The 27,345-nt window shown below is 52.9% G+C and overlaps 1 protein-coding gene across 1 annotated transcript in view; it reads right to left on the reverse strand.

Annotated features, from left to right (window-relative positions):
• Positions 1-23,255, reverse strand: part of KANSL3 (KAT8 regulatory NSL complex subunit 3) — a 34,269-nt gene extending 11,014 nt beyond the window's left edge. The window contains 25 exon segments of the mRNA XM_054088840.1: positions 1,392-1,527; positions 1,752-1,984; positions 2,641-2,709; positions 2,711-2,771; positions 3,241-3,269; positions 3,271-3,342; positions 3,344-3,378; positions 4,396-4,485; positions 6,236-6,341; positions 6,344-6,373; positions 6,376-6,431; positions 10,083-10,160; positions 11,449-11,605; positions 11,877-12,077; positions 12,889-12,952; positions 14,264-14,421; positions 15,230-15,304; positions 16,385-16,456; positions 16,601-16,702; positions 17,605-17,721; positions 18,406-18,537; positions 18,714-18,899; positions 19,579-19,669; positions 21,140-21,310; positions 22,976-23,255. Coding sequence (XP_053944815.1) covers positions 1,392-1,527; positions 1,752-1,984; positions 2,641-2,709; positions 2,711-2,771; positions 3,241-3,269; positions 3,271-3,342; positions 3,344-3,378; positions 4,396-4,485; positions 6,236-6,341; positions 6,344-6,373; positions 6,376-6,431; positions 10,083-10,160; positions 11,449-11,605; positions 11,877-12,077; positions 12,889-12,952; positions 14,264-14,421; positions 15,230-15,304; positions 16,385-16,456; positions 16,601-16,702; positions 17,605-17,721; positions 18,406-18,537; positions 18,714-18,899; positions 19,579-19,669; positions 21,140-21,310; positions 22,976-23,202 — 2,748 coding nt within the window. The 5' untranslated portion in view covers positions 23,203-23,255.
• Between the last annotated feature and the right edge of the window lie 4,090 nt (positions 23,256-27,345).

A 27,345-nucleotide genomic window follows, 5' to 3' on the forward strand; every position in this document is an offset into this window, starting at 1 on the left:
ACAATGAGGGTGGGGAAGAACTGGCCCAAGTTGCCCAGAGCAGTGGTGGCTGCCCCATACCTGGAGGTATTCAAGGCCAGGCTGGATGGGCTTGGAGCAATTGGATTCAGTAGGAGGTGTCCCTGCCCATGGCAGGGGGTGGAACTAGATGGGCTTTGAGGTCCCTTCCAAATCAAACCATTCCACGATTCTATAATTTCTATGATCACTGAAGTAAATTCATGCCTTCTGCTGCCTCCAGGATCTGGGGTTGAGAGGTCCACGTCACAGGACCCAACACCACTGCGTACACAACAAACTCCTCTCTGATTTGGCATCTTGTGCTTCCAACTTGGTCACACCAAAACTTAGCCTAGGCAGCAGGGAGACAGCCAGGACCCTCAAGACAGTTCCCGGCACGCGCTTAGAGTCCAAACAGTGACAGCTTTTCCTGCTGTCAGCCATCCACTTCTAAAAGGAGATCTGTGTCGAACAGACACAGCCTTGGAGCACAGACTTGGCACTTACAAACTGGTCTCAGTGGCACGGCAGTGAGAAAGAGCAGGAGCTGGGGAGCAGAAGGAAATGGAATTCCTAGGGCCCAGCCTCACATTAGGGCATCTCATGGTCAGAAGTAGCATTTTCAGGAAGAATCTGGCTCCAGACAGCACAGTCAACCTACTTTCCTGTCTGAACACCCTACAAGCAGCATTCCTTCTCCCTCCAAAACCTGTTACTGCCACAGAGCCTGGAGCTTCGGTAACCATTTACAATCTGATGTCAGCTTTCGAAGGCCAGCTGGACATCCCCTTGGTGCAGAGCGTGATACCGAGCACTATCACTCTTGCCACTAAGAGATGCGAAGATGAACTGGGTCCTCTTAACCTCAGCCTTGTGAAGCCTCTTTCTGCACAGCCTCAGCAAAACAACAAAGGCTGAGCTTAGCAATACAGGATTTTTGGAAACTTGCAGTTCCTGATGAATACCAGGAAGATTTTCAAGTTTCCTACCAGATTTGTATTCATTTCATTCAGTCCGGGCTTTGGTAAGTTTCTAGGCTCCAGGAGGAAGAGCTGTAGCTGTCACGCACCAGTTTTCCTACTGGTACGTCCAACACTCTGGGCAAACCCAGGCTCCTGTTGGTCCCAGAAGGGTAATGCTCCATGTCTTCCCTTGCACTGGGTGGTCAACCAAAGTTTCCTCATTCCACAGCTGTCAAAATTGAGACTGTTTCTCACTTACTTTCCACGGCATTGCTTCTGCACACTCTGCTGTACTTTCCTGTGTGCTGTACACATCCAAGAGAGGTGACAAAGAACACTTCCCTCATCTGCCCTTGACTACAATGGTCATGAAAAGCTCAGAAGAGCTGCAGCAGGCGGTTTCTATACAGAGAAGATGCCAAAAATTACCTGAGGTGCCTGTGTCTGCATCGACTGTTCCTCGAGCTGGGGCTGGACAGTCCCCATCGCGGCCTGGCTAAGTGTGGTGATGCGGCTGGGCTGACCGCGCAGTGTCACAGTGATGGTCGTTGGGGGCCTTCAAAGCCTAGAAAACACATGAGTGAGATCTCCCTGAGACACAGGGACTGTGGAGGCTGCGCTCTCCAACCATGGCCTGCACCAGAAGCCTCTTCCCATTTGAGGCAGCTGCGTGGAAGTTGCTCACATGCAGCTGCCCGTAGCTACAGCTCAAAGGTAAAACGAGCTTTGGAAACACCGGCTCTCAGGGCTGACGAGGTGCTCTGGGCACCTGCATCGCATGCCTGTCACCCTCCTCCCTCACCTGATGCCTGGTTGGAGATCTGGGCCAAGCCAGGGAGACTGCTGGCCAGCTTCGCCAGGCCCCCGTTCGTCAGCAGCTGGTGAATGGCCGTGGGCTTTCCGCTCGCCGAGGCTCCCAGAGACAATGATGTGGCAACCGGGATGGTGCGGACAATTGTGCCGGTGCCTGTGGTGATGGCACTCAGGTTCTGGATAGCCGTGGGCGTCTTCACAGTTGAGGTCTGGAAGGAGAAGAAGCAGCAACAATGAGTACCTGGAAGGAAAGGGGACGCCAGGATGGCACAGCTGCCCCGTGACACAGAAGCTAAAAGCCTTGAGAGGTCAGAGCTTCCGTACCTCGTTCTGGTGTCCACAAGCAGGTCTAACAGCAAGTAAACCCATCTCTGCCAGCCTGCACAAACTCATCTCAACCTGAAAGCACAACTGGGAGAAATTGTGGCTCCGCTTCCAACAGAGCCACCAGTTCTGAATGAGGTCACCTCACACTGAAGGGATGGGGAGCGTTTCCCATGAGGCCACCAGCATGTGCTTTCCCACAAGAACGAGAAAGAGCACTGTTCCCTCTGAAGTCCATTCTCCAGCTTGTTCTCATCACCTCATCTACAGTTAGAGTTGATGATCTCAAAGGTCCTTTCCAACCTAACGATTCTATGATCATTTTCCAGGTGGCTACCTAGAAACAAGTTCCCACAGTCCTGTTTGTGGACCTCATGTCTGTACAGGAACTCAGCACACATCATTTCAGCTGCAGTTCACACCTAGCAGCCCTCATCTCTTCTGGTCCTGGAGCAAACACGGCTCCCTCCAACTCCTACCACTTCATCCTCCACACGGCTTCCCTCCAGAGAGGGGTCCCGGGTGCTCGGAGGCTGTGTACCTGCATAGGCTGCCCCGCGGCGGACATGCTAGCCGGAAAGGGCTGATGACCTTGGGTCCCAATGTCCTGGCAGGCTGAAGCTCAGCCCTTGCAGCAGGCTGCTAGCCGATGCTGCTCCTAAGAGTAAAGAACAAAAGAAATCGGGTTTGGAGAATTCACCACCATGAAATTCCACGTCTGACAGATGGCAGGGGTCTGCAAAACAATTCTTTCAAGAGCCACGTCCCAAGCAGCCCGCGCTGAGGTCAGCAGGGAGTCTCCCCACGCTCCACACACAGACCAACACATTTTGTTGCGGCAGCTACAAATAAAGCCAGCTGTGAAAGCCGGGAGGCAAAATGAGGTCAGCTTGGATATCTCAAGGCATCATTAAATACAAATGCCACAATTAACAGGTCACAGGCACCTTCAGCCCCACTTAACAGCATCCCACTGGATCTCTGCAGGTTCTGCAACAGCAAAGCTCTACAAATGCTGCCTCAGCCACACCCAAAGCAACCAGGGAACGCAAGAAAGAGGATCCACCAAATGATTTTGAACCTGGTTTACCTTTTACATTCACAGAGAGACATGGAGAGGCAGTACCTTGAAGGGTAACTGGCTGGCTGGGCCTGCAGGCAGTGGGACAATGCTGGCCACCAGCCTGCTCTGCAGGGTGTGGAAAGCGCTGGGCGCCGTGCTGCTGGGGATGATGGCAGACGGAGGCAGGACTTGTGGAAGAGGTTTCTGCTGCCGAACCTCAGCCTACAAAGCCACAGAAGGAAAAAAAACTCTGGTTAGTGATAAACTATGCAGAACCAGGCGAGATGGCTTTGACAGCAAGCTGTCACTGGCCTAACGCAACCAAAGCGGGACTCCTGGAAGTGTAAAGCAGGTTGCTGATGAGCTACAAAAAACCCAAAGCAACATAAGTTCTGGAATCCTCAACATAAGAAGGAGATGGAGCTGTTTGGGATGGGTCCAGAGGAGACTACAAAGATGACCAGAGGGCCTGGGGCATGTCCCCATATGAGGACTGAGAGAGTTGGAGTTGTTCAGCCTGGAAAAGAGAAGGCTCCGAGGAGACCTCAAGAGGCAGCTTCCAGCACCTGAAGAGGCTACAAGAAGGCTTCTAGTGATAGGACAAGGGGCAATGGGTACAAACCGGAGAGGGGCAGATTTAGACTGGACATAAGGAAAGAATTTCTTCACTATGATGGTGGGGAGGCCCTGAAAATAGGTTGCCCAGAGCAGTGGTGGCTGCCCCATCCCTGGAGGGGTTCAAGGCCAGGTTGGATGGGGCTTGGAGCCTCTGATCCAGTGGGAGGTGTCCCCATCCATGGCAGGGGGTAAAACTCGATGGGGTTTGAGGTCCCTTCAAACCCAAACCATTCCATGACTCTATGAGGCTTCTATCCCCTATCTTTGGGAAAAACTGCTTGCCTGACAGAGGGAATGAAGGGAAGAATTAAAGACAACACTGAATTTTTGGCAAAGACATCATAGTCATACAAAAGACAGGGATAAGCATACATGGATTTGGAAAACCATATAGAAACACAGCCCAACAGCCACAATACCTTCTACTTCTGCCCACTGCTGTCATCTTAGACCTGACTGCTGATTGATCATTTTCAGGAGCCCAAGTCTCCACTCATAGAAATCCAGTCATAAACCAGATACCAGAAAGCTCCACGAGCAGAAATCACCCCGGTGCGGTGGTTCCAATCAGCAGCCTGTCAAAAAGCCCCACAGCTTATAAACGTGACATTGCACTCACTTGGGGGTGGTGAGGCAGCCCCGAGAGCTCCTTTGCGCCCGACACAGCCTGGCCGACAGCCATGGGGACCGGCTTTCCAGCAACAACTGCAAAAGAGAAAGAAGAAGCCTCACTCTCCATCCTCCACAAGTCCTTCGAGACTGCCCCTCTCTCTCACAGCCCCAGTGCTGCAGGCCAGGGACTCATCCTGCTCACAAAGTGTCCTTCTCAAGGAAATCTTCGCTCCTGCCAGGAACACACGCTTCCAACCACCGCACCACAGGGAGATCGAGAGGATCAACCAGAGCAGAATCACAACTGAAAAACCAGAAAGCTGCCAATCCAGAAGTGTTAGGACAGACAAGATTGAAAGAATCTGCTTCAAAACTGCAAAAAGCAGTGAAAATCTCAAGCCCTCGGCACCAACCACAAACCTCTCTCCTAGTCATTCTTTCCATTAACCCCCCTCCTCCAAGTTCATCGCGGCACAGCTCTTTCCGCCTGAACCAATCGGTTCAGCCCTGGCTGGATTGCTAGTTGGAGCGATTTTGTAAGCGTTCTTTAGAGACTTTACAAAAATACACGTGGACTTCGAGGAGTCACAATATTTGTTTATTGCGGCTTTTGGGGATACAAGTGCATTTGTCTTGCGCGTTCCTCCTGCCCACAGGCGGTAAGAGGGGATTCTTGGTTTGGTTCATGTTTACAGCTGCAAATTCATTTCCTTTCTGTGAAAAGAAGTAAAGTTTGGAAAATTAAATAAAGATTCCAGAAACCAGAGCTTTCAAAGCTGCCAGAAGATACGGATGCAGTTTAGCAGCAGACAGGTACGGTTGGACTCGATCTCAAAGGTCTTTTCCAACCAAATGATTCCATAAACCATAACCTTTAAAAAAGAGATGTGGATTCATCAATTCTTTTTCACAGCTCAAAATAACTGTTAAATTAACCAAGAGAAGCTTCCAAAGGTGCAGAATTATTTCCCAGCTCTGAAAAACCTCCAGCTTCCTATCAGAATGGAGACACTGGCCTTTCAGTCCTGCACAGCATCGAGCTAATGCTAATACAGCAACTGCTTTACATCCCCGGGGCTCTGCACCCTGGCGTGAGGAAGTCATATGCGGCCAGCAGCGAGGCAACATCATATGGGTACAAGGGTGATGGCAGTCAAAGATTCTGGCCTCCCTCACAAAGTCTCAAGAGGAAGAAGACCAAGCACGTCACCTCTTCTTGCACTGCAGGGGATTCGTCGCAGTGGGTTTTCCCCGATGCAGAGGCAGAAAAGCAGCTGGAATGTATTTATATGAGCACGAAGTGCGTATTGTGCCAGACTTCAGGCCCAAAGAGGATCTGCAGAGCAGGGCACTCAGCTGAAGCGTGAAGTCTGAACACACAAAGGTTTTCCAGAGGGAGAAAGGTTGCCACTATCCCTAAAGCAGGAGCGGGTTTCAGACATGAGCTTCACACAGGAGTGGGCAGCAGAACCAGAGATGCGTGCAACCTACTTAGAGCAAGGGGTCCGGCAGGACTGGTATCCTTCCAGGTGTAAAACTAGCCATGCAGCTCATGCGGCTGCAGCCGAGCATTTCGCTGAGCATGCAGTCCCAACTGCTATGGAAAACAGAGGCTCCTGCCAAGCTCCTACGTGCTGTCAGCCCCGACGCTTCCCCAGCTACCCTTAAGGTCGCTCACGACCTCAAGCCCTCCGGTCTGTTTTCTTGCAGCTAACTACTCCTTCCAAAACTGGCAGAAATCGCATGTCCCCTCCCCACACCCCATGCTCCCAGAAAGAGCAGGTCTGGACACAGCCACGACCCTGTGCTCTGGTTAAAAAGCAGCTATGTGATCGCAACTCACTTTCTGCCTGGGTGGTGAGGGGCGCTCCGTTCCCCACGCCAGCAGCATCTCCGTGGGAGACAATGGTCACCTTGATTTTGGCTCGTTTGGAGGATTTGGGTGCACTGGGTTCGGGCTGGGAGTCTGATGCCTCTTCAAGCATGCATACGCACATCATCTCTGTCAGCCCCTTCCGAGTGCTCTGAGGAGACTGGAACTAGGGGACACAGAATGGAGCTTTTTGAAAGGTGGCGACTGATCCCTCGAGGTCAGCGCTGCTCCAGTGTGCGCAGGAGGAGGGACGCATGCCATGCACACTTCCACAACTCCCTCCATGCCAGCCTTGCCCAGCTCCCATGCACGCGTGAACCCACGCTTCTCCTTCTCACCATCTACGCTGACTTCCATGTGCCCCAAGCTGGCTGTTTAGGGTCAGGACTTTGCTTAAGCTACTCATGAGCTAAGGTGGGACAGTACAGAGAAGCCCGCCTTGCCTCTGCAGCAAAGGAAAAAAATGGATGGTCTAGAGCACACTGCATCTCCACGTGAACGCTTTTCATTTCAAAGGCATGGCACAATCAATCCCAGCATCAGGACCCCTCCAGCATCACAGGGTTGGGGTGCAGGGACTTGCGGAGCCAGTGCAGGCACGCTGGGCAATGGCTGGGATTAGAGCTCAGCCCACCGGCTCCTCCGACGCAGCCAAGCAAAAGGTATCCGCATGCCGGTCGATCAGCACATCCTAAGTGGCCCTCAAGGAGCTGGATTGAAGCAGACAGTTTTCTTAGAGGAACGAAGCGAAGTAGCCGTGAGCACAAACGCGCTGCAGCAAAGCCAAAGCCCGCCCCCAACTCTATCCTGCTTGGTACTGAGGGAGAAGAAAACCACAATTCTCTCTTGTGTCCCAACGGCTCCTTCTGCTGCCAAATCCTTGATGCGTTGCATCCGTTTTATCCTGCCTAGCGCACCACCTCGCTGGGGTCAGGGCTGTCCCCAAAAGCACAGAGGACCCACAAGTGGCCTTCTAGGACAGCCCAGGAACTGCCCACTCATAAGCTGCCCCATCCTGCCCATCTGCTCTCCACAGGTCTCCCATCGGCTGGGCTTTGTGATTGTCCAGTCCCAGCTTGAAAACGCGGGTGGACTGGGGTCAAAATAAGGGCACAGACCTGCTCCCACTGTGGCATTTGCAGCCTGACAGCGCTCAGAAATGCAGACACTGCTACACCGGAGCGCTGCTGCGATCTGCAGCAGGGAGGAAGGCCTTTGCTCAAAGAACTTCTGTAGATACTTCTGCAGATGCTGCTGAGCCAGCAAACTCCCTCCTTTGCGACGGTCCTGGGCATCCAAGCCACATTCTAGGGAGCAGGAGTAGCGAAGGAATCGTCCCCTGGACTCAGTACTGGGGAGGCCGCACTTCGAATAGTGTGCTCAGTTTTGGGCCCCTCATTCCAAGAAGGACATTGAGGGGCTGCAGCGCATCCAGAGAAGGGAACGGAGCTGGGGAGGGGGCTGGAGAACAACGGTTGTGGGAGTGGCTGAGGGACCTGGGGCTGTTTAGCCTGCAGAAGAGGAGGCTGAGGGGAGATTTCATTGCTGTCTACAACTGCCTGAAAGGAAGTTGTAGCGAGGTGGAGGTTGGTCTCTTCTCCCTGGAAGCCAGTGACAGTACAAGGGGAAATGGCCTCAAGATGTGCTAGGGTTGATTTAAGTTGGATATCAGGAGGAATTTCTTCACAGAAAGGGTTCTCAGGCACTGGAATGGCTGCCCAGGGAGGTGGCTGGGTGACCATCCCTGGAGGGGTTTAAAGACAAGTAGATGTACTTGAGGACATGGTCTGGTGGCAGACTTAGCAGGGCTAAGTTGGACTTGATGATCTTAAAGGTCTTTTCCAACTGAAACTATTCTGTGATCCTATATTCTACAGCCTAGAGGCCAAGATGTACCCACCACCTTTTTGTTTATCTCTATCTAGATACAGATGTTATATAAAATCAATAGAGAGATGTGAACATGTGTATGTGTGTACGTACTTATACACCCACTGCATACCATCCACACACCTCCAAGCTGTGGGTGTAGAACAAAACTGCAGTTCAATCCCTAAACATCAGGCAAAGTATTTTGGGGCAGCCCTGGTCCCCGAGACAAGCACCGAGTTTGCTGTCCTGCTATCAATGGCCAGACCTGGGGCTTACATGTGCTAACTCAACACTTGTGCAATGCTCCCATGCGTCCTACCCACCGCAAACATGCGTGGTGCAAATCACCATCTGGAGAGCCCTCACCAGGCGTGCACAGACTGCAGACACTAAAGCCCCCGTCTAAAAAAATGCCACCAGCCAAGCAGGACAGTGAAACGGCACATGCATAGGCATTAGGTACCTCTCAAAGCATTAGCAAGCAGTGACCCAATGTCCCTCTGTGTCCCCACCAAACAAGAGTAGAGCAGAGCCTTCTTCTCCTCACACAGGGGCAAACAGATCCCACCACAAAGGGTTGGCTGTGTGTCCAGGACAAGCACCACGCTCCTGAAACAGCAAACACTCCCAAACGCCAGCTTCCCACCTCACAGCTCAGGCAGCTGAGCCAACGCAGTAAGAAGCCCAGAGATCTTAATCTGCTTTTAATCTTATCAAAATGCAGCCCGGGCTGGTGCCAGCCTCTCCATGTCTCCCCACCAGCAGGGTAACATCCTCTGTGGCTTCTCTTCCCAGCAGACACTGGGTGGGAGGACTCTGGATAAGTCCATGTGCGCTCCCAGGATAATCTCATCACACAGGGGAGAGCACGAAACGAGACTCGAGGGAGAAACAAACCTTTCAAACCACCAGCTTAGGCCAAAACTTGCCTCAGGAGTCTGTTACCACAGCTGCAGGCGTGCAGTTTGGACTTGATCTCAGGTGCTTTCAGGGCAAGCACGGAGCCTGTACCTTCAGAGTCCACACAGCATGCCAAAATACCACTAGCTTCTCTACAACCAGCACTTGTCACATCCAGTTTAAAGCCCCAGCACTCAGGATGCTGTGGAGACACAGCTCTCACCCTGTCTACGAGCTCAGCACCCTGAGGTCACTCAAAAGGATTACACTGCATCCTCCCAAAGGCTTGGATTTCAACCTCTCTCCCCCTCCTAATCCCAGATCCTCACAGTCACCGCTATTCAAGATAGCAAAATGCATCTTTAGATACACTGAGGATCTTGCACCTCACTCCCAAAGCCTCAGAGCACCTCACACAACGAGCTCCACCTCTCCGTGAGCTCCAGCACCCAACGCCAGAGACCACAGCGCTGAGAACTGCTCACCTCCATGCATCTCCTAGTCCAGAGAACACCCCTCTCCCACCACGTCACCACCTGTCTACTCCCTGAACTCTTTGCTCTCCTCCAACTCTCTCTGAGCAAGAAACTCTGCTCCTCGTGTCTATATCTGCCCCTTCCAAGGGGCAGGCCTTTGTTTCTGCTCCCACTGACAGCCTCTTTGCTGCTCCACGCGTTTGGGAGCCTCCACCAACACAGGCTGGTGTCCACATTCCCTTCTCAGCTGCAGCATCAGAAAGGGTTAAGCTCGTGATCACAAAAAAAGCCACCACATCATTCAGGAAGGTTTTAGTCCATCAGAGCAAAGGGCAGGGAAAAGGGAAGAGCTCAGGAGAAGTTAGTGCTCTCAGCTAGCAAGTGGGTCATTCACTTTAGCTTCAAACACAGCAATGAGAAAGCAAAAAGCAGGGGGACGAGGGGACACATTGAGCCACATCCCCAAATCAAGGCAAGGGAAGAGAAAGATGATGGAAGAAGGGAGCAGAGACAGAGAGAAAGGAGGAAAACAGAGAGAGAGAGACAGCAAGAAGTGAGGAGATACTCACCAAAGAGACATGAAGAGGTGCCAGGAGGAAGAGCTTTCCTCACCAGCATGTTTTGTTTCAGAAAAGCAGCAAATTGAGCTGAAATGAATCAGAGAGAATTACAGTATCACAGCCTGGCTCCGGAGGGGGACAGGGAATGCCAGGGACACCACTGCGACCCACAGACAGAGACCTCGGAGCAGGCAGGCAGAGAGCTCTGCGCAGGACTCATCCAGCCCCAGGGCACAAAGGAAAGACACCGACCTCCTCTCCAGATGGCAGGATCCAGCACTAGAAAGGGAATCATCCCAGCTACCCCAGAGAGCACATCCCAAAAGCACGAACCTTTCTCCAGCCCCACAGCCATCGGGAAAGTGTCCAACGCCCCAGGAACGAGAGCAGGCTTGGCTGCGAGAGACACCAGTAGCGTGACCGAGCAGTTGCACTGAGAAGCTGAGAGCAGCTGTGAGACGTCAGCCAGCACTGCCCCAAAGAGCTACAGCCACAAAACTCAGGCCACACACCACGCTGCAGGGGTCATGACACAATCCACACCACAGATACCGCCTCCTGCAGGCTATCAAGAAACTTCCTCCCTCAACTACAAAGACAAAGGAATAGATCCTTTAGACTGTGGTCTAAGAAATTAAGGGAGACTCCAGCTTCAGCTTCCCCTCTGGAGCCAATCCCGAGCTAGAGAAAGACTTTACGGAATGCAGAGGGTCACACTGTTGCTGGAATCAACAACAAGCCTGTTCAGGTCTGTCTTGGGAAAAGAAACAGAGAGAGAAGGGAGGATGGAGAACTATTCCTCAGGTGCTACTAGTATTTGCCATAAGGGATCATCATCAACAAAACCATTACCTGCACTCACAGCACTCGCAATCAGACTGAAGCTGCGCTGCCAGGTTTTTAATCAGTATCGAACAGGGCAAAATAAATCCCAGAGCTCAAGCTTGTTTCTTATTCAGAGCAGGTTTCCCACTGCCATTTGATGCAAGATGATTCTGTAATTACCCGAGCTCCACACAATTCAATAGTCTCAATCATCTCCCGCGAACCTTTGATCTCCCTCCCAAGCAGGATAAGAGACAGAAGGCTCACAGAATTATGGCTACGTGGCGATCTGGTCAACCAGAGCAAGGGAAAAGCCTTCCCACTCAGAACAGCTCCACAAGCTGCAGAAACATCATTTCCAACCCAATTTCAACCCTGCACAGGTTGCTGTCTTCAGATGACAGTGACCGGGGATTGAGCCATAGAAAAAGCTGCCACAGGGAGTGTGGAATTCAAGACAGGACTCAGAAGACAAAAACCTAGACACACTAGGACAGACCAAAGATCTGGGTGCTGGGAGGGAAGAGGGTGGGAAAGCTGCGAGGATTACCTTGTGCCTGCTTGTGTGTCAGGACAGCGTCCGTCCTCTGCATCTGCCTCTTCAGCAGCTGCGTGGCGCTGATCTGGCCAGGCTTCTGGATGGAGGACACAGCAACCATCTTAGTCTTGGGGCTTGAAGTGGGGCTGCTGGAGACGCTGGAAAAGTCCTGCTCCAGGAGAAGGAACACCTCTTACCCCATGTTTCCCAAGAGGCAGTTGTAACTCCGAGCATAGCAGCACACAGACAAGAACACACGTCATCTGCTGGAGCAAACCTAGTTCTGAAGGTTTGTTTGCCCTGCACAAGCCTGTCCGTATCCTTCATCTCCCTCTTCCAACACTAACCATATTTCTCACTACATGTTTCAGCCGAACAAAAGCCTCTCCTCACACAACCTCAGTCTTCCCCAGCTCAAAGTATCCCAGAGAGAGCCCCACCTCCGAGCCCAAAGGCGAGGCAGGCACTTTGGCTGCTGGTGAAGCAGGCCTGCTGGTTCTTTCCGGCAGGTCAAATGACAGATCCCTCCTGGTTGAGTCGCGTGGCTTCCTCTTCTTCTCAGCATCCAGGTCACGAGGATCAGAGCCGGCATGGCTCTCCGCTCGGGTGAGAACACCAGTCAAGAAGTCAGCTATTTCATCCTAGGAAGGATGAAACAAATGGTTAGATTAAGTGGTGAGCAGGTCTTGTAACAACTGATCTTCACAGCTTGACACATACTAAGAAAGGAAGATTCCCAACAGGACAAACAGGTAAGGCTCTCTAGAATTAATACTCCACAAAAAGACTCTAAAACTTAACAGGTAGACCTGCTCTGAGGACAGGCTGGGAGAACTGGGGTTGTTCAGCCTGGAGAAGAGAAGGCTCCAGGGAGACCAAGAGCAGCTTTCAGTACGGAAAGGAGCTTCAGGAAAGCTGAGGAGGGGCTTTTTACAAGGGCCTGGAGTGACAGGACAAGGAGGAATGACTTTAAATTGGAAGGAAGTTTTAGATTGGACATCAGGAAGAAATTCTTCACAATGAGGGTGGGGAGGCCCTGGCCCAGGTTGCCCAGAGCAGTGGTGGCTGCCCCATCCCTGAAGGCGTTCAGGGCCAGGTTGGATGGGGCTTGGAGCCCCTGATCCAGTGGGAGGTGTCCCTGCCCCCATGGCAGGGGTGGAACTGGATGGGCTTTGAGGTCCCTTCCAACCCAAATCACTCCATCTCTCTCCTTTCATCTTAAAACCATAAGTACTGCAAAACCGAGAACACTGCTCTTCAGTTAAGGTGCACTATGGGGAAGCTCCCATGTCTCCTCCTGAAAGGCGACAGCCACTTCAAAACTTCACTCAGGAGGCAGGTTACCCTCATCCCACTAGTCCTGGCAGTAAGTTATAACTGGTGGCCAGGATGACCCTTCAGCACAGATTATCTTATAGATATGAGGTGTAGAGGAAAGGTTTCTGTGGTTACCTGGATACACCTGTCCACCATACTTTGGGTCAGGCCTTCCAACTTCTTTTTGGCTTTGCTTATCCTATTAAAAAAAGACAGAAGTCAACACACATTTCTTTTTCCACATCAAAATTACCATTTTTCACCTGAGAGTGAGTCTGAGTGACAGCAGATCCACTCTCTTTCACCATCAGACTCAGAGGAAGGCTGGAGCCAGCTCTGCCGGCTCTCCACTCAAGAGCACCATCTGCTGGAAAGATGAGATTCATCCCTCGGAAGTGCCGAGACAAAATTATGATGATGAGGGAAAAGGCCCAGCACCTCAAAGCATTTTGCAAAGAAAACTGAATCGTAGAATCATTTGATTGGAAAAAAACCTTGAGATCAAGTCCAACTATCCCTGGCCACAACTGAACCATTCCCGAGCACCTCGTCTGCTCATTTTTCAAATCCCTCAAGGGATGGGGACTCCACCATCTCCCTGAGGAGCCATTCTGGTGCCCAAGAACCCTTTTGATGAAGAAATGTTTCCTAATGTCCAACGTAAACTTCCCCCAACTCAACTTAAGGTCATTCCCTCTTGTGCTATCACATGTCACTTGGGAGAAGAGACCAACATACACCTCCTTTCCAGGAGCTGCATAGAGCGATGAGGTCTCCCTCCAGGCTAACACCTCCAGGTCCCTCAGCCGCTCCTCATGACCCTTGTTCTCCAGATCCTTCCCCAGCTCCGTTCCATTCTCCAGACAGGCTCCAGCACCTCAATGTCCTTCTTGGAGGGAGCGGAAGAAATAAATATGTTTCCTTTCCTTCAGAGCTCTGTCTTCAGACCCAGAATCGCAGTTTCACATTGCTTTCTTTCCTCTCCCTTACCGGTTATCCCTACTATAGATTTCTGACCTCTAAGATGCTCCAAAGCCACCTCTGTGCTGCTGGGCCCAACTCTGGGCCTCAGGCCAACCCTATTCTCACCCACAACTTGCTCAGGTTTTCATGGCAGTTATTCCAAATACGCACAAGTGTGACAGAACCAGCTCCAAAGTTCATCGAAGCCCTTCATGTCTCTTTCCAGGCTTTTACAGCCTCCCTGACCCCATGCACAGCCTCCAAAATCTAGAGATTCTAGATGGCATGAAGAAGAAAACACTTATTCTAGTTTTGTACCACCCTGGATCTTTAACTGAAATCTGCATCGTTTCTCCCAGTGGTATCACAGGAAACCAACCTTCCACCCATCATAGCAGGTTCTGAGTAACAAAGGCGACTTTCATGGAGCATTTTCATGCAGTTCCCATCTAGCTCCAGTACCATATCTGGGGGTATTTACATATGCGGCACACCTAGACCTTGCCCAGGGCTCCTGGGAAGAGGTATCAACCTCACAGACCATTACCTGAGGTTGTCATCTGCTCCTCCCACCACCACCATGCTGTTATCAGCTCGTATTTTCTCCCGGAAGTCTTCCATCGCTTCGATGTTGCATTGCAGGGAATTCTGACCGATGACAAAGAGGACAGGGCTCTTCATCTCCAGGAGGGCGTCATCAACGTCCTGCAACAACAAGGGGAAGTGTAATCCAGAAGAACTGATTCAGGACACAGTCTTTGAAGCCTAACAACTTTCCAAGTTAGATGAGCATTTCTAGAAAGTGAAGGCATGCGCCACAGGGGCAGAGAGGACTTTGTGGCAATCCCAGTACATACCAAGTGTGTCCGGGAAGGAGAGAAGTATAAACCATGCAGTTCGTTTAAGCATCTCAGGAGAAAAACTGACTCAGAAGGTGAGTGAATACCTGCTGTTATAAACCACTGAGACTGCCCCTTCAAGGCTGCACCTCAAATACTGTGCTCAGTTTGGGCCCCTCACTCCAAGAAAGATGTTAAGGCGCTGGAGCGCATCCAGAGAAGGGAACAGAGCTGGGAAAGCATCTGGAGCCCTGGGGTTCTAGGAGCAGCTGAGGGACCTGGGGCTGTTCAGCCTGGAGAGGAGGAGAGGAGAGACCTCATCGCTCTCTGCAGCTCCTAAAAGGAGGTTGTGGCGAGGTGAGCATTGGTCTCTTCTCCCAAGTGACAGGAAGAGACGGAATGGCAGAATCCCCTCCCTGGCCCTGCTGGTCCCACTGCTCTGGATGCTGCCCCGGACACGGTTGGTTTCTGGGCTGTGAGCTCACATTGCAGCTCATGTTGAGCTTCTCATCCCCCAGCACCCCTAGTCCTTCTCCTCAGGGCTGCTCCAAACCCATTATCACTCAGACACTCCTCAAAACATCTGCCAGTTATCACTGGGCTTCCAAGCCCAATTTAGGGAGATTAAAATTAGTACATTTATTTCAAAGGCTTTTTCTCCCTGTGGTCCTTACCCCTCGGGGGCCATCAACAGAGAGAAGCGGGAACCCAAGGCACACAACTGCAGTGACGTACTCCAGCACTGAAACCTGGGTAGAAAAAGCAACAGTCGGCACCCGAACAGCCAAGCACATCAACAGTGTGAAGGCTGCTTTGCCAGGCTCCTGCCAGGCACAGAAACCTCCTTCGTATTTAGACTTTGCTTCATTAAAAGGCTGGGGAAAAAAAAACCTGAATAACCCAAATCGCTTAAGTCCCCATAACCAGAAAGGTGTCTGTCCCAAAGCCAGGTCCAATGATAGGACCCAAAGGAATGGCAAGAAGGTGCCAGGGGAGGATTAGGTTGGACATGAGGAAAAGATTCCTCCCCTCGAGGGTGGTGGAGCATTGGAACAGCTCCCACGGAAGCAGTCGTGGCACCAAGCCAGACAGTATTCCGGAAGCATTTGGCCAACACCCTCACCCCCATGGTGTGAATGCTGTGGTGTCCTGTGCAGGGAAAGGAGTTGGATTCGATGATCCTTGCAGGTCCCTTCCGACTCAGGACATTCCATGATTCTTACGATAAGAAGAACTACAAAGAGCCTTAAACGCAACAATAATTCAAGTCTAACTCTGAACAGAAGCTGTCAAGCGGGATCTGAGAGGATGCAAAGGAATGATTCTCCCCCTGTGCTCTGCACTGGTGAGGCCACACCTCAAGTCCTGAGTTCAGTTTGGGACCCTCACGCCAAGGACACTGAGGGGCTGGAGCGTGATCTGAGAAGGGAACGGAGCTGGGGAAGGGTCTGGAGAACAAGGATTATGAGGAGCAGCTGAGGGAACTGCGGTTGTTAGTCTGGAGAAGAGGAGGCTGAGGGGAGACCGCACCGCTCTCTGCAGCTCCCTAAAAGGAGGTTGGTGTTGGTCTCTTCTCCCAGCTGACAGGTGATAGGACAAGAGGGAATGGCCTCAAGCTGCATCAGGGGAAGTTTAGATCGGACATTAGGAAAAATTTCTTCACAGAAAGGCTGCTCAGGGAGGTGATAGAGTCCCAATCCCTGGAGGGGTTTAAAAGGTGAGCAGATGGAAGTGCTTAGGGAGATGATTTAGTAGCAGATAGGTACAGTTGGAGTTGATGATCTCAGAGGTCTTTTCCAACCTTACAATTCCATGAATCAGGTACTTACATGACAGGCCACCAAGGCACCGGTGTTCCATCCAATCAGGATGATTGGCTTGTGGGAAAAGTGACTGTGAATCTACAGGAGAAAGAAAAAAAGCAAGGATGGTGAAAAGGGAAAGCTAACAGGACGAGGCAGTTGGGGGAACAGCACTGACAGGCAAGGAGGGTGGGCTGGAGGGAGCAGCAAAGGCTCCCCAAAACGCTTGTGCCCCTTACTCACCTCTGCCACTTTGCTCCTCACGGCCCCAATCATGTGTTCGAGACACTGCAACACTCCCACCCCACTGCCATTGTTCAGCAAGTGGGTGGCAATGGGAATCACCTGCCATTTGAAATGAGAGAGAGTTGGATAACAAAGGCATTACTGGGGACAACAGGTATCGAAAATAATGATCACAGACCAGAACCCAGTTTACGCATGAATTTGCGCTCACTCTCCCTTTTTCCCCCGCAGGATTTGCTTCTAGCTACTGAAACCAGAAGAAGTAGAGAATTCCTCACAGAGACAACCTCTGCGACTCACCTCGTCCCTCCACATCCAGTGTATCTACCACAACAGGAGGTGTGCGAGTAACTCTGGATCCAGGCAGAGAACTAAAGTGACCTATACTCAAGGGGGCCTACAAGAAAGCCAGGGAGGGGCTCTTGATGAGGCCGTGCAGGGACAGGACGAGGGGAACGGTTTTGAGCTGCAAGAAGGGGGATTGAGATGAGATCTTAGGAAATGTTTTTCTGTGAGGGTGGGGAGGCCCTGGCCCAGGTTGCCCAGAGCAGTGGTGGTTGCCCCATCCCTGGAGGGGTTCAAGACCAGGTTGGGTGGGTCTTGGAGCCCCTGATCCAGCGGGAGGTGTCCCTGCCCATGGCAGGGGGTGGGAGTGGGTGGGCTTTGAGGTCCCTTCCAACTCAACCCATTCTATGATTCTGCAATGGTCTCCTCTTCCAACCCCTTCAAACCTTCACACCTTAATAACAGTAATGATACAATCCGAACTGCTGGATGACTTTGGTCAGCCACAGACCCCAAATGCATCGGATCCTGGCAACGTCCTTTGCTGTGTAGTGTCTCAACTGGCAAACACAGCAGGCGGCAGACGCCAGCCTCTGCTTTCAGCAGCAGCAAGGATTGTGCTGCTCTGCAGGCTAACAAAAATCAAGCTCGGCAGCTGCCATGCCAGCAGAGCTGCTAGTTTGAACCTCCCTCCTTCCAAAACTGACCATACAAACCTTTCCCAAGCAGGAAAGCTGCGACTGCCAGAACCGGTGTCGTCGAGAAGCGGGGAACATGGAATTGGAGGGTCCAGAAGAAGCAATCAGAATAAGGGGGGAACCAGGCAATTTGCTCTAAAAATTTCAACAGAAAAGACATGTAAGGGAAAAGCCACTTCCCCACCCAAGGTCACGCTGCCCTGCCTAGCCTGGCCTGCACAATGAAGCAGGAGGGATCAGAGAGACCAGGAGCAGCTTCCAGCATAGAAAGGAGGATACAGGAAAGCTGGGGGGGGGTGTCTTAATCAGGAGGGCAGCGATAGGATGAGGGGAATGGTTTTGAGCTGAAAGAGGGGAGATTGAGCTGAAAGAGGGGAGATCTCAGGGAGAAATTCTTCACGATGAGGGTGAGGAGGCCCTGGCCCAGGTTGCCCAGAGCAGTGGTGGCTGCCCCATCCCTGGAGGTGTTCAAGGCCAGGTTGGGTGGGGCTTGGAGTCCCTGATCCAGTGGGAGGTGTCCCTGCCCATGGCAGGGGGTGGGACTGCATGGGCTTTGAGGTCCTTCCAACCCAAACTATTCCACGATGTCCTTTGGGAAGCTCAGGAGGGGTGTCCTCTAGGGTCTCCGTGGGTGAGAGTATTTGGGCTGAAGTAGGATAGATTGGGAGGAATATGACCAACAGAAGGAGTCTCCAGCAGGAGGAACAGAGACCAGGAAGCAAGAGAGATGTCAAAGGAAGACGACAGCAGATGCATGGGAAGAACAAAGCAAATGTGAGAGCAGCCTTTCGCTGCCTGCGAGCCCCAGGAGGTACTCACTGGTTTATTATGGGACAGGACGCCAACTGCCGGGTCCCACGGTCTCTTCAGCAGCAGAGACAGTGCCTCAGCACCTGCTGCCCCCGTCTTGGCAGTAGAGGAGAGCAGCATCCGGTCAATCAGCGTGGGGATCTGAAACCAGAGGCCAGGAAGGACTGAGAAAACCCACACAGCCTCTTCAAGGGGCTTTTAAACATCACCCCTGCCACTCCGAAGAAGGAGGATAGAGACTCCATCAACTTCCTTTAAAGAGCTTTATAAGAGGGGAACGTTACAAGCAACAGGAAGTCTTTCACTGCTCTTCTCACCTTTCCTTTAAGCGTCTGCAGAGCATCCAAGTAAGCAGCCAGTACTGGCAAACTGAGGGTTTCCACTAACGTTGTGTGAAGCCACTGGATCAGTTTGGTGTCCCAGTTCACGCTGGCCAGAGCTTGGCGGACCCTCCGAGCACATTTGTCCACCGCTATCCTCCTCAGGACTGGCTCATTGCAGGCCTGAACCCCAAGAAATTAAAAAGAAACATAGTTATGGGAAAAATCAAGCATGCTACGAGCACCCCAAGCCACAGGGAGTAATGGCCTGAGCAGCCCGAGGTCTGCTGGCATCAAGCAAAGATCAACATCCTCGCAGTGAGGACAAAGCCAACACTCCGAGGAGCCCAGCCTCTTTCTTAAGGCTACACAACCCAAAGGCCAAGACTTTCATCTTCACTCAGTCAGGCTTTGCTAGGAAGGGTCTGGAGAACAAGTTTTATGAGGAGCAGCTGAGGGACCTGGGGCTGTTTAGTCTGGAGAAGGCCAAGGCGTGACCTCATCACTCACTGCAGCTCTCAGAAAGGAGGTTGCAGTGCGGTGGGTTTTGGTCTCTTCTCCCAAGTCACAAGGGATGGGATGAGAGGAAATGACCCCTCAAATTGTGCCAGGAGAGATTTAGGTTGGATATTGGGGATTATTTCTTTCCTGACAGAGTGGTGAAGACCTGGACCAGGCAGCCCAGGGCAGTGGTGGAGTCCATCTCTGGAGGAGTTCAAAGAATGTGCAGATGTGGCGCTTCAGGACATGGTTTAGTCAGCACAGTGGGGTTGGGCTGACGGTTGAGCTGGATGAGCTTAAAGGGTTTTTCCAACCTTAATGATTCTATGACAGATAAATAACACACATACAGCAACCTTACCCCCTCGTTAGCCAAACGAGCCAGCCTGTCCGACTGAAGTGCTTTGTGAATCTTGTTAAACAGCTTGTTTTGGGCCATTGTCCAACCCGTCCTGTCAAGAAAATGGAGAAAGAAAACATAGGTTGCTGTTATGTGGCCACCCAGGTCCCACACGCTACTGCTGTTCCCAAAGGCTGGAACACAACCAGGCATTGCTGCAACTGCAGCCTCGAGAACCAATTTGTGAATACCAAGTGAGCTTAATGAAGACTGAATTAGTAGGATGGCTCGACAAAAAAAAACATTATAAACGTAGCTTATAAACCAAGCATCAGAAAGACAAGAGAGACAGCAGAAGTTGTAAATAGGATCAAAACAATCACTCCTTTTAGTGCAAGTTACCACCATGCTTCTCAAACAAACACAAGTCCCATCCCTCATAGCATCAGGGCCATGGTGTGCCCTGACTGCCGCTCCAGGGAGGGGGTTCAAAAAGGTGGGATTCCAGCACCTCCTCATTTTCCATTTCTGACACGGGACTATGGCCAAATTGAGGATCTAATCTAACCACTAACAGTCCCAGCCCCCTCTGAACAGAGGGCACAGCTTCAAAGGAAGCATGTAGGAGAGGTTCATTATATCCAAGCACTTCCACCGCTGCTAGGCGAGGAATTTGGACATGAGAATCCAATTTCTTTGAACATTATTCAGTTCAGGAATGTCATGGTATCAAATGACACCAAAAGCCTGGGTAAGCTGGAAAAGTAGGGCTGTGAGTACCTCCCGAAATTCAACAAGGCCAAGTGCAAGATCCTACACCTGGGTCAGGGCAATCCTAGGTTTCAATACAGGAATGGGGGATGATTCAATACAGGGTATTCTTCAATACCCTGAAGAGAAGGACTTGGGGTGCTGATTGATGAGAAGCTTGACATGAGCCGGCAACGTGCGCTCGCAGCCCACAAGGCCAACTGTGACCTGGGCTGCATCAGAAGAAGCGTGGCCGGCAGAGCAAGGGAGGGGATTCTCTACTCCGCTGCTGTGAGACCAAACCTCGAATATTGTCTCCAGTTCTGGAATCTCCAACATGGAGCTGTTAGGGTGAGTCCACAAAGGTGATTTGAGAGCCAGAGCACCTCTGCTATGAGGACAAGCAGAGAGAGTTAGGGTTGTTCAGCCTGGAGAAGAGAAGGCTCTAGGGGCTGCAGGAAAGCTGGAGAGGGGCTCTTGATCAGGGAGTGCAGGGATAAGACGAGGGGGAATGGTTTTACATTGGAAGGGGGAAGATTTAGATTAGACTTTAAAGAGAAATTCTTCACAATGAGGGTGGGGAGGCCCTGGCCGAGGTTGCCCAAAGAAGGGGTGGCTGCCCCATCCCTGGGGGTGTCCAACACCAGGCTGGATGGGGCTTGGAGCAACCAGATCCAGTCGGAGGTGTCCCTGCCCCTGGGTGGGGTGGAACTGGATGGGCTTTGAGGTCCAACCCAACCCATTCCACGATTCTATGACTACGAAATCCCCTACCACGCCATGGATGGCTCTTTAGTGCCTGGATTTCTCTTCTTTGCTGTCCCCATGCTACCTGTTGACATGTTCCTCCCAGTCATCCGGCGGCGGCGGGGCGTCCGCATCTGTGCGAGCGAACATCACATGGCGCTCGCACTCGTTCATCACGCTGCGCGCCTTCTGGTTGTCATAGAGCAGCATGGGTGTGGGAGTCACCGTCTCGACGTCGATGGGGACATCCACCTCGCTGCCAGGAACAATGTGCTTTAGACAAGGGGGTCGCTCACCACAAGACTCAGCTCCCGGCCCGAGCCCCTGAACTCCAAGGCAAAGCTCCTGCCCCACAGACCCTTAAGGATCTCCTCCACCCCTCAGGGCACTCAGGACCGCCGCAGAGCCCCCCGCCCCACACAATCGCCTCACAGCCCCCACATGTGCCCCACACTCCTTCACAGATCCCTCCCTTCAGGCCCACACCATTGCCTCATAGCTCCCACCCTGCCCCACAAGTCCCAAAGGACACCCTCAACCCCACAGATCCTATTCTCCCTTCACAGACCCCCAGCCACACATTTTCTTCTCACAGACCCTTCAGGAACCCCCTCCTGCCCCACAGACTTCACATTCTCCCTTCAAGGCCCCCAGCTCCACATTTTCCCCCCTCACAGACCCTTGAGGAACCCCTAACCGCACACACAACCCTCAGCCCCACAAGAGCACCCCCTCCCTGTATGCCACAGCCTCTACACAGGTCTCTCAGCCCCACAGAACCCCCTCCTGCGCCCAGCACCACTCTCCCCCATCACACCACACTGCCTGTCCCACAGCCCCTCCCTCGTCCCACAGCCCCACTTTCTCCCCCACACAGCCTCCCTAGCCCCACTCCCTCAGCCCTAGTTCCACACTCCTCCCTTGTCCCCCCGTCCCACTCTCTCCCACTAACCCCACTGCCCCAGCCCCACTCTGTCCCCTCACAGCCCTCTCACCCCACTCTCTTACTCCACAGACCCCACTCTCTTCCCCCTAGGCTCTCTCTCCCCTTCGAGCACCTCCCAGCCACATTCTCTCTCCTCACAGGCCACTCATCCCACTCTCTTACTTCACAGACCCCACTCTCTGCCCCCTGCAGCCCTGCTCTTTCCCTTCCCGGCGGCCTCCAGCGATGCTCTCTTACCCCTCAGCCCCAACTCTCTCTCCTCCACAGCTGCATTCTCTCCCCTCACAGCCCCCCCAGCCCCAGTCTCTTACCCCACAGAGCCCACTTCCCCCCAGCCCCAATCTCTCCCCTCACAGCCCCCTAGCCCCACTCTCTTACCTCCCCACACCCCACTCTCTCCCCTCACGGCCCCCTCAACCCCATTCTCTTACCCCACACACCCCACTTTCAGCCCCACAGTGCTATTCTGTCCCCTCCCAGCGGCCCCCAGCCCCATTCTCTCCCCATCACAGCTCCCTCACCCTACTATCTTACTCCACAGACCCCACTCTCTACCCCCACAGCCGTACTCTCTGCCCCTCCCAGCCCCGCTCTCTTACCCCACAGGCTCCACTCTCTGCCCCCCCAGCCTCGCTTTCTCTCCCCCCCAGCCCCACTCTCTCCCACTAACCCCACCCTCAGCCCTCTAACCCCACTGCCCCAGCCCCACCCTCTCCCCTCACAGCCCCCTCAAGCCCCATTCTTATCCCACACACCCCACTCCTCCCTCAGCCTCCTCTCTTGCCCCTCAGCCCCCTCTCTTAACCCCCAGCCCCATTCGCTCCTTTCGCAGACCCGTCACAGCGCCCTCATCCCCGCCCCCTCCCCTCACGGACCCCTCGGCCCTGCTCCCTCCCCTCACGGACCCCTCGGCCCCGCTCCCTCCCCTCACGGACCCCACTCCCCCCGTCTCTCTCCCCTCTCCCCCTCTCTCACGGGCCGGTCCCGGGCTGCCGGCGCGGCGGCACAAACAGCATCCGCGCGGGGCGGGCAGCGCTGGCGTCGGGATGGGCGCTCCAGGGTTTGGCGTAGCTGTGGTCGAGGCAGACGAGGTCAAGCTCCCGCTCGTGCACCGACAGCTGCAGCAGCAGCGACTTCCCCATCTTGCGCGCCGACCACGGCGGATCCGCGTCGCGATCTGGATCGTCCCCGCGGTACGACATCGCGGCGGCGGCGAAGAGGCGGCAGGGGCTGTGCGCATGTGCGGAGGGCGGAGCCTGTGCGTGCATGCGTGCGGGCGCGACAGAGGCTCTGCGCATGCGCAGAATGGAGCTGGTCGCGTGGGCGAGAGGCGGGTCCGCTGATGGGTGTGGTCTGTTTGGGGGAGTGGTCTGTGAACGCGCCGCTGAGGGCGCAGCCGGCGCATGCGTAGAATGGGGGGGGGGGTTCCTGTGCGCGGGGGGCGGAGCCAGTGGTGGGCGCAGTCTATCGGGGGGCGTAGTCTGTGTATCCTCCGGCGCGGGCGGGGTCAGCGCATGCGCAGAATGGTGAGTGAGTTGAGCGTGATGAAGAGGCGTGGCCAGGGGTGGGCGTGGTCTGTAGGGACACGGGGAGCAGGCAACGCATGCGCAGAATGAAGAGGGTGGTTAGCGTGCGCGAGGGGCGGGGCGAATGGGGCTATGCTTAGGATAAGGGCATGCGCAGGATGAGGACACCGTTTGAGCGGCGGTGAATGGGCGAAGCCCCTTGGGGCGTGGCCTGTATTCAGAGTGCGCGCAGAATCGTGGTTTCGAGGGCGATGAAGGGGCGGGGTCATGGTGGGCGTGGTCAGAATGCGCATGCGCAGAATGTGGGCACGGTTCAGGGGCGGGAGGGGGCCTGTGCGCATGTGCAGAATGGGAGGGGGTTCGTGCGCGGGAGGGCTGTGGCCAGTAGGGGCGTGGTCTGTGAGCGCGCGCTACTGGGGAGCGCGGCCAGCGCATGCGCAAAATGGGAAGACATGGTTGGCGGGGGGGGGGGCGGACTGTGTCTGGCGCATGCGCAGAATGGGGGTGGTTCGCACGCTGAAGGAGTGGGGTGTGTGGGGCCGCGTGGGGACATAGGCAGGGAGGGATAGAGACAGAACAGACGGACATAGGGACATACGGACATTAGGACACACGGCCGTGGGGGCGTGGAGACATGGGGATGCACAGACGTGGCAACAGAGGGACACGAGGACAGGGAGACACACGGACATGGGGACAGAGGGACACGGGGGCATGGAGACATGGGGACACACGGACATGGGGGACACAGACATGGGACATGAGGACACAGGGATGTGGGGACACACATAAGGAGACACAGGGACATTGAGACAGATGGACGTGGGGACAGAGGGATGTGGGGACACACAGACGCAGGGACATGGGAGACCCATGGATATGGGGACACATGGACATGGGGCACACGGACACGGGAACACAGGAGACACACAGACATGGGGACACAGGGACAGGGACATGTGGGCATAGAATACATGGAAATGGGGATGTGGTGATGCAGGGACACACGGACATGGGGGCACAGACATGGGGATGGAGAGAAGTGGGGATATGGGGACACACGGGCATAGGATATGGGGATCTGGTGAGGTGGGGACACAGGGGCACATGGACATAGGGGTGCAGAGACATGGGGACTGGAGAAGAGGAGGCTGAGGGAAGACCTTATCGCTCTCTGCAGCTCCTGGAAAGGAGTTTGTGGTGAGGCGGGTGCTGGGCTCTGCTCCCAAGTGACAGGAAGGGGTGAAATGACCTCACATTGCACCATGGGAGGTTCAGATTGGATATTGGGAAACAAGGGTTCTCGGGCACTGGAACAGCTGCCCAGGGCCATGGGGGAGTCACCATCCCTGGGAGGATGAGTAGATGTGGCACCTAGGAACATGGTTTCATGGAGGGGACAGCAGCGCTGGGTTTATGGTTGGACTCTTGGATGATGTGAAAGGTCTTTTTCAACCAGAACAATTCTGTGATTCCACGAGGTCCCAGCACACCGGGTGCACGTGGGCCTGGGGGAACAGGAACGCCTGGTGACATGGAAACACCCTCCAAGCTCTGTCCCATCTCCTCCAACAGTGCCATCTCGGTGTGCCTTGGGTGTCGCTGTTGAGACACGACACGGTGATGTGGAAGCAAGTTTCTTTATTGAGGTTACAGGGCTGACCGGCCCGTGCTTGATCTTATGCGTGCCTCTTATACCCTTGATTAACACACGCGTCTCCGCATGATTGGATTGGCTTATACATAAACAATCTGTGAATGGATAGTGCTACTTTCGTGCATGGTCCTATATTGTCTGCCCATTTCTCGTCCCATGATCTCCTTCCGGGTGCATTAATCAGGGGTCCTCAGCCCGCTGCGGACCCCACAATTTCCCCTTTTTGTATTTGTGCTAAAGAAAATTGCCCGTTAAAGATTGCCTGTGTCGGCTGCTGCGGGGCCCTTCGCAGCAGACACACAATGCAGGGCAACATCGACAGCACAACTACAAACATACCCATTCTTGAAACAGGGAAGCAAAGCAGCATCAATACTTGACCACGCTGAGTAATATTGTAGGTGCATCTGAAAAGTATACAAACAGTGACTTATACTCCGTTTCTACTGATCCTAACAACTCTAATCTGTGGTTCCGGTATACGACTTATACTGCAGTTGTTATGGCAGTTCTTTGATGTTAGCAAGGGCTATCCATCACGCTCATCTCCAGCTGTTTGATTCTCCACACGTGGCCTCCGTGGCTTATCCACAGCAGGGCGAACACAACGAGCAGGGTACCACCGAGGTCCTTCATCTGTGGAAACACAAGCATATCCTCGACCCCAAGTTAATAGCTTGCATGGGCCTGACCACTGACCACTTTGAAGGTCCTTCACTTGAACCTTCACTCCATCAGAGATAGCTGTGGTAGACTTTAAGGATTCAAAATGTCGAATCATTGGGGGATTCTGATGTTCCTCATTGATAGTTAAGAAATTTAATACATACATCACCTTGTTCAGCCTTGCTTCAGGTGATTCCCCAGACATTCCCGCCTTTTGTTTTTGTAAAAGGTACTTCAGTGTACCATGGGCACATCCTACAAGTGCCTGACTGGTGGGGGAATGAGGAATACCTGTAGCATGGCTGACACCCCAAGACTGTAAAAATGCTTTCACTCGCCCAGAAACATAAGTGGGACCATTGTCAGTTTTAATTTGTCGAGGAACACCACAGGTGGTGAAGGCTTTTTGCCAATGCCCAATAGCATCTTTTGCTGTTTCTCCAGTATGTGCAGTAGCAATAATGACAGAAGAAAAAGTATCAATTGATACATGTACGTACTTTTGTCGGCCAAATTCTGTAATGTGAGTTATATCAGTTTGCCAAATTTGTAGGGCCTGTAAGCCTCTAGGATTTACTCCATAAACTGTTGGAAAATGTTGGCCTTGACAATCCGGACATGAGGCAACAATACATCGAGCTTCAGTAGTAGAAAGCTGAAACTGTCTCTTGAGTGCTCTGTGACCCTGGTGAAAAAATTGGTGAGAAGCAATTGCTTGCTGCATAATGTTTGGTACTGGTCCTAATGCTACCGCAGATACTAATTGGTCAGCCCGGGCATTTCCTTCTGCTATAAAACCAGGTAAGTCAGTATGGCTTTTTATGTGTAGAATATAATAGGGTAGGCTGCGTTTTTGTACAGTTCCCCACAGGAGCTTCATAACTCCAAACAACAGGTGGTTTGTCACTTGTCCAAGAACTGTTTTATCCAACCTCTGCACTAGGCCTGCAACATAAGCAGAGTCGGTTACCACATTTATGGCTTGTGGGAACTGCTGCAATGCCAATGTGACTGCTCGTAATTCCACCACTCGTGGGGAGCCTTGTTGATGCTCAATTAAATGTTGCTGATTTTGTCCATCAAACCACGTAACAGCAGCTTTCCCTGTTTTCCCAGACCCATCTGTGAAAACTGTGGGTCCATCAACAGGTGCTGTTTGGCTTAACAATTTCTGTGCAATAGAGATTTGAGTTCCCAGTTTACAAAGTGGATGGGAAGGAAAATGATACGATATCTGGCCTGTAAAATTAAGTAGTGCTGCTTGAAGTGCAGAACTATTGGCAAGACACCATTCAAAATATTGAACTTGTAAAGGAATAACAATACATTCCGGATCTCGTGCCAATAGTTCCACACATCGTGTTCGAATTTTTATAATGAGTTGAGCTAACAGCTCATATAATCCTGGAGCAGCCGTTTTTGTTCGAAATGGTAAGAAGATCCACTCCAATATATGGAGGGGGTCTTCCCACCCCTGATCCCACTGCACGAGCGCA

Source organism: Cuculus canorus, chromosome 26 (genome assembly GCF_017976375.1).
Source record: "Cuculus canorus isolate bCucCan1 chromosome 26, bCucCan1.pri, whole genome shotgun sequence".
Classification (NCBI taxonomy): Eukaryota; Metazoa; Chordata; class Aves; order Cuculiformes; family Cuculidae; genus Cuculus; species Cuculus canorus.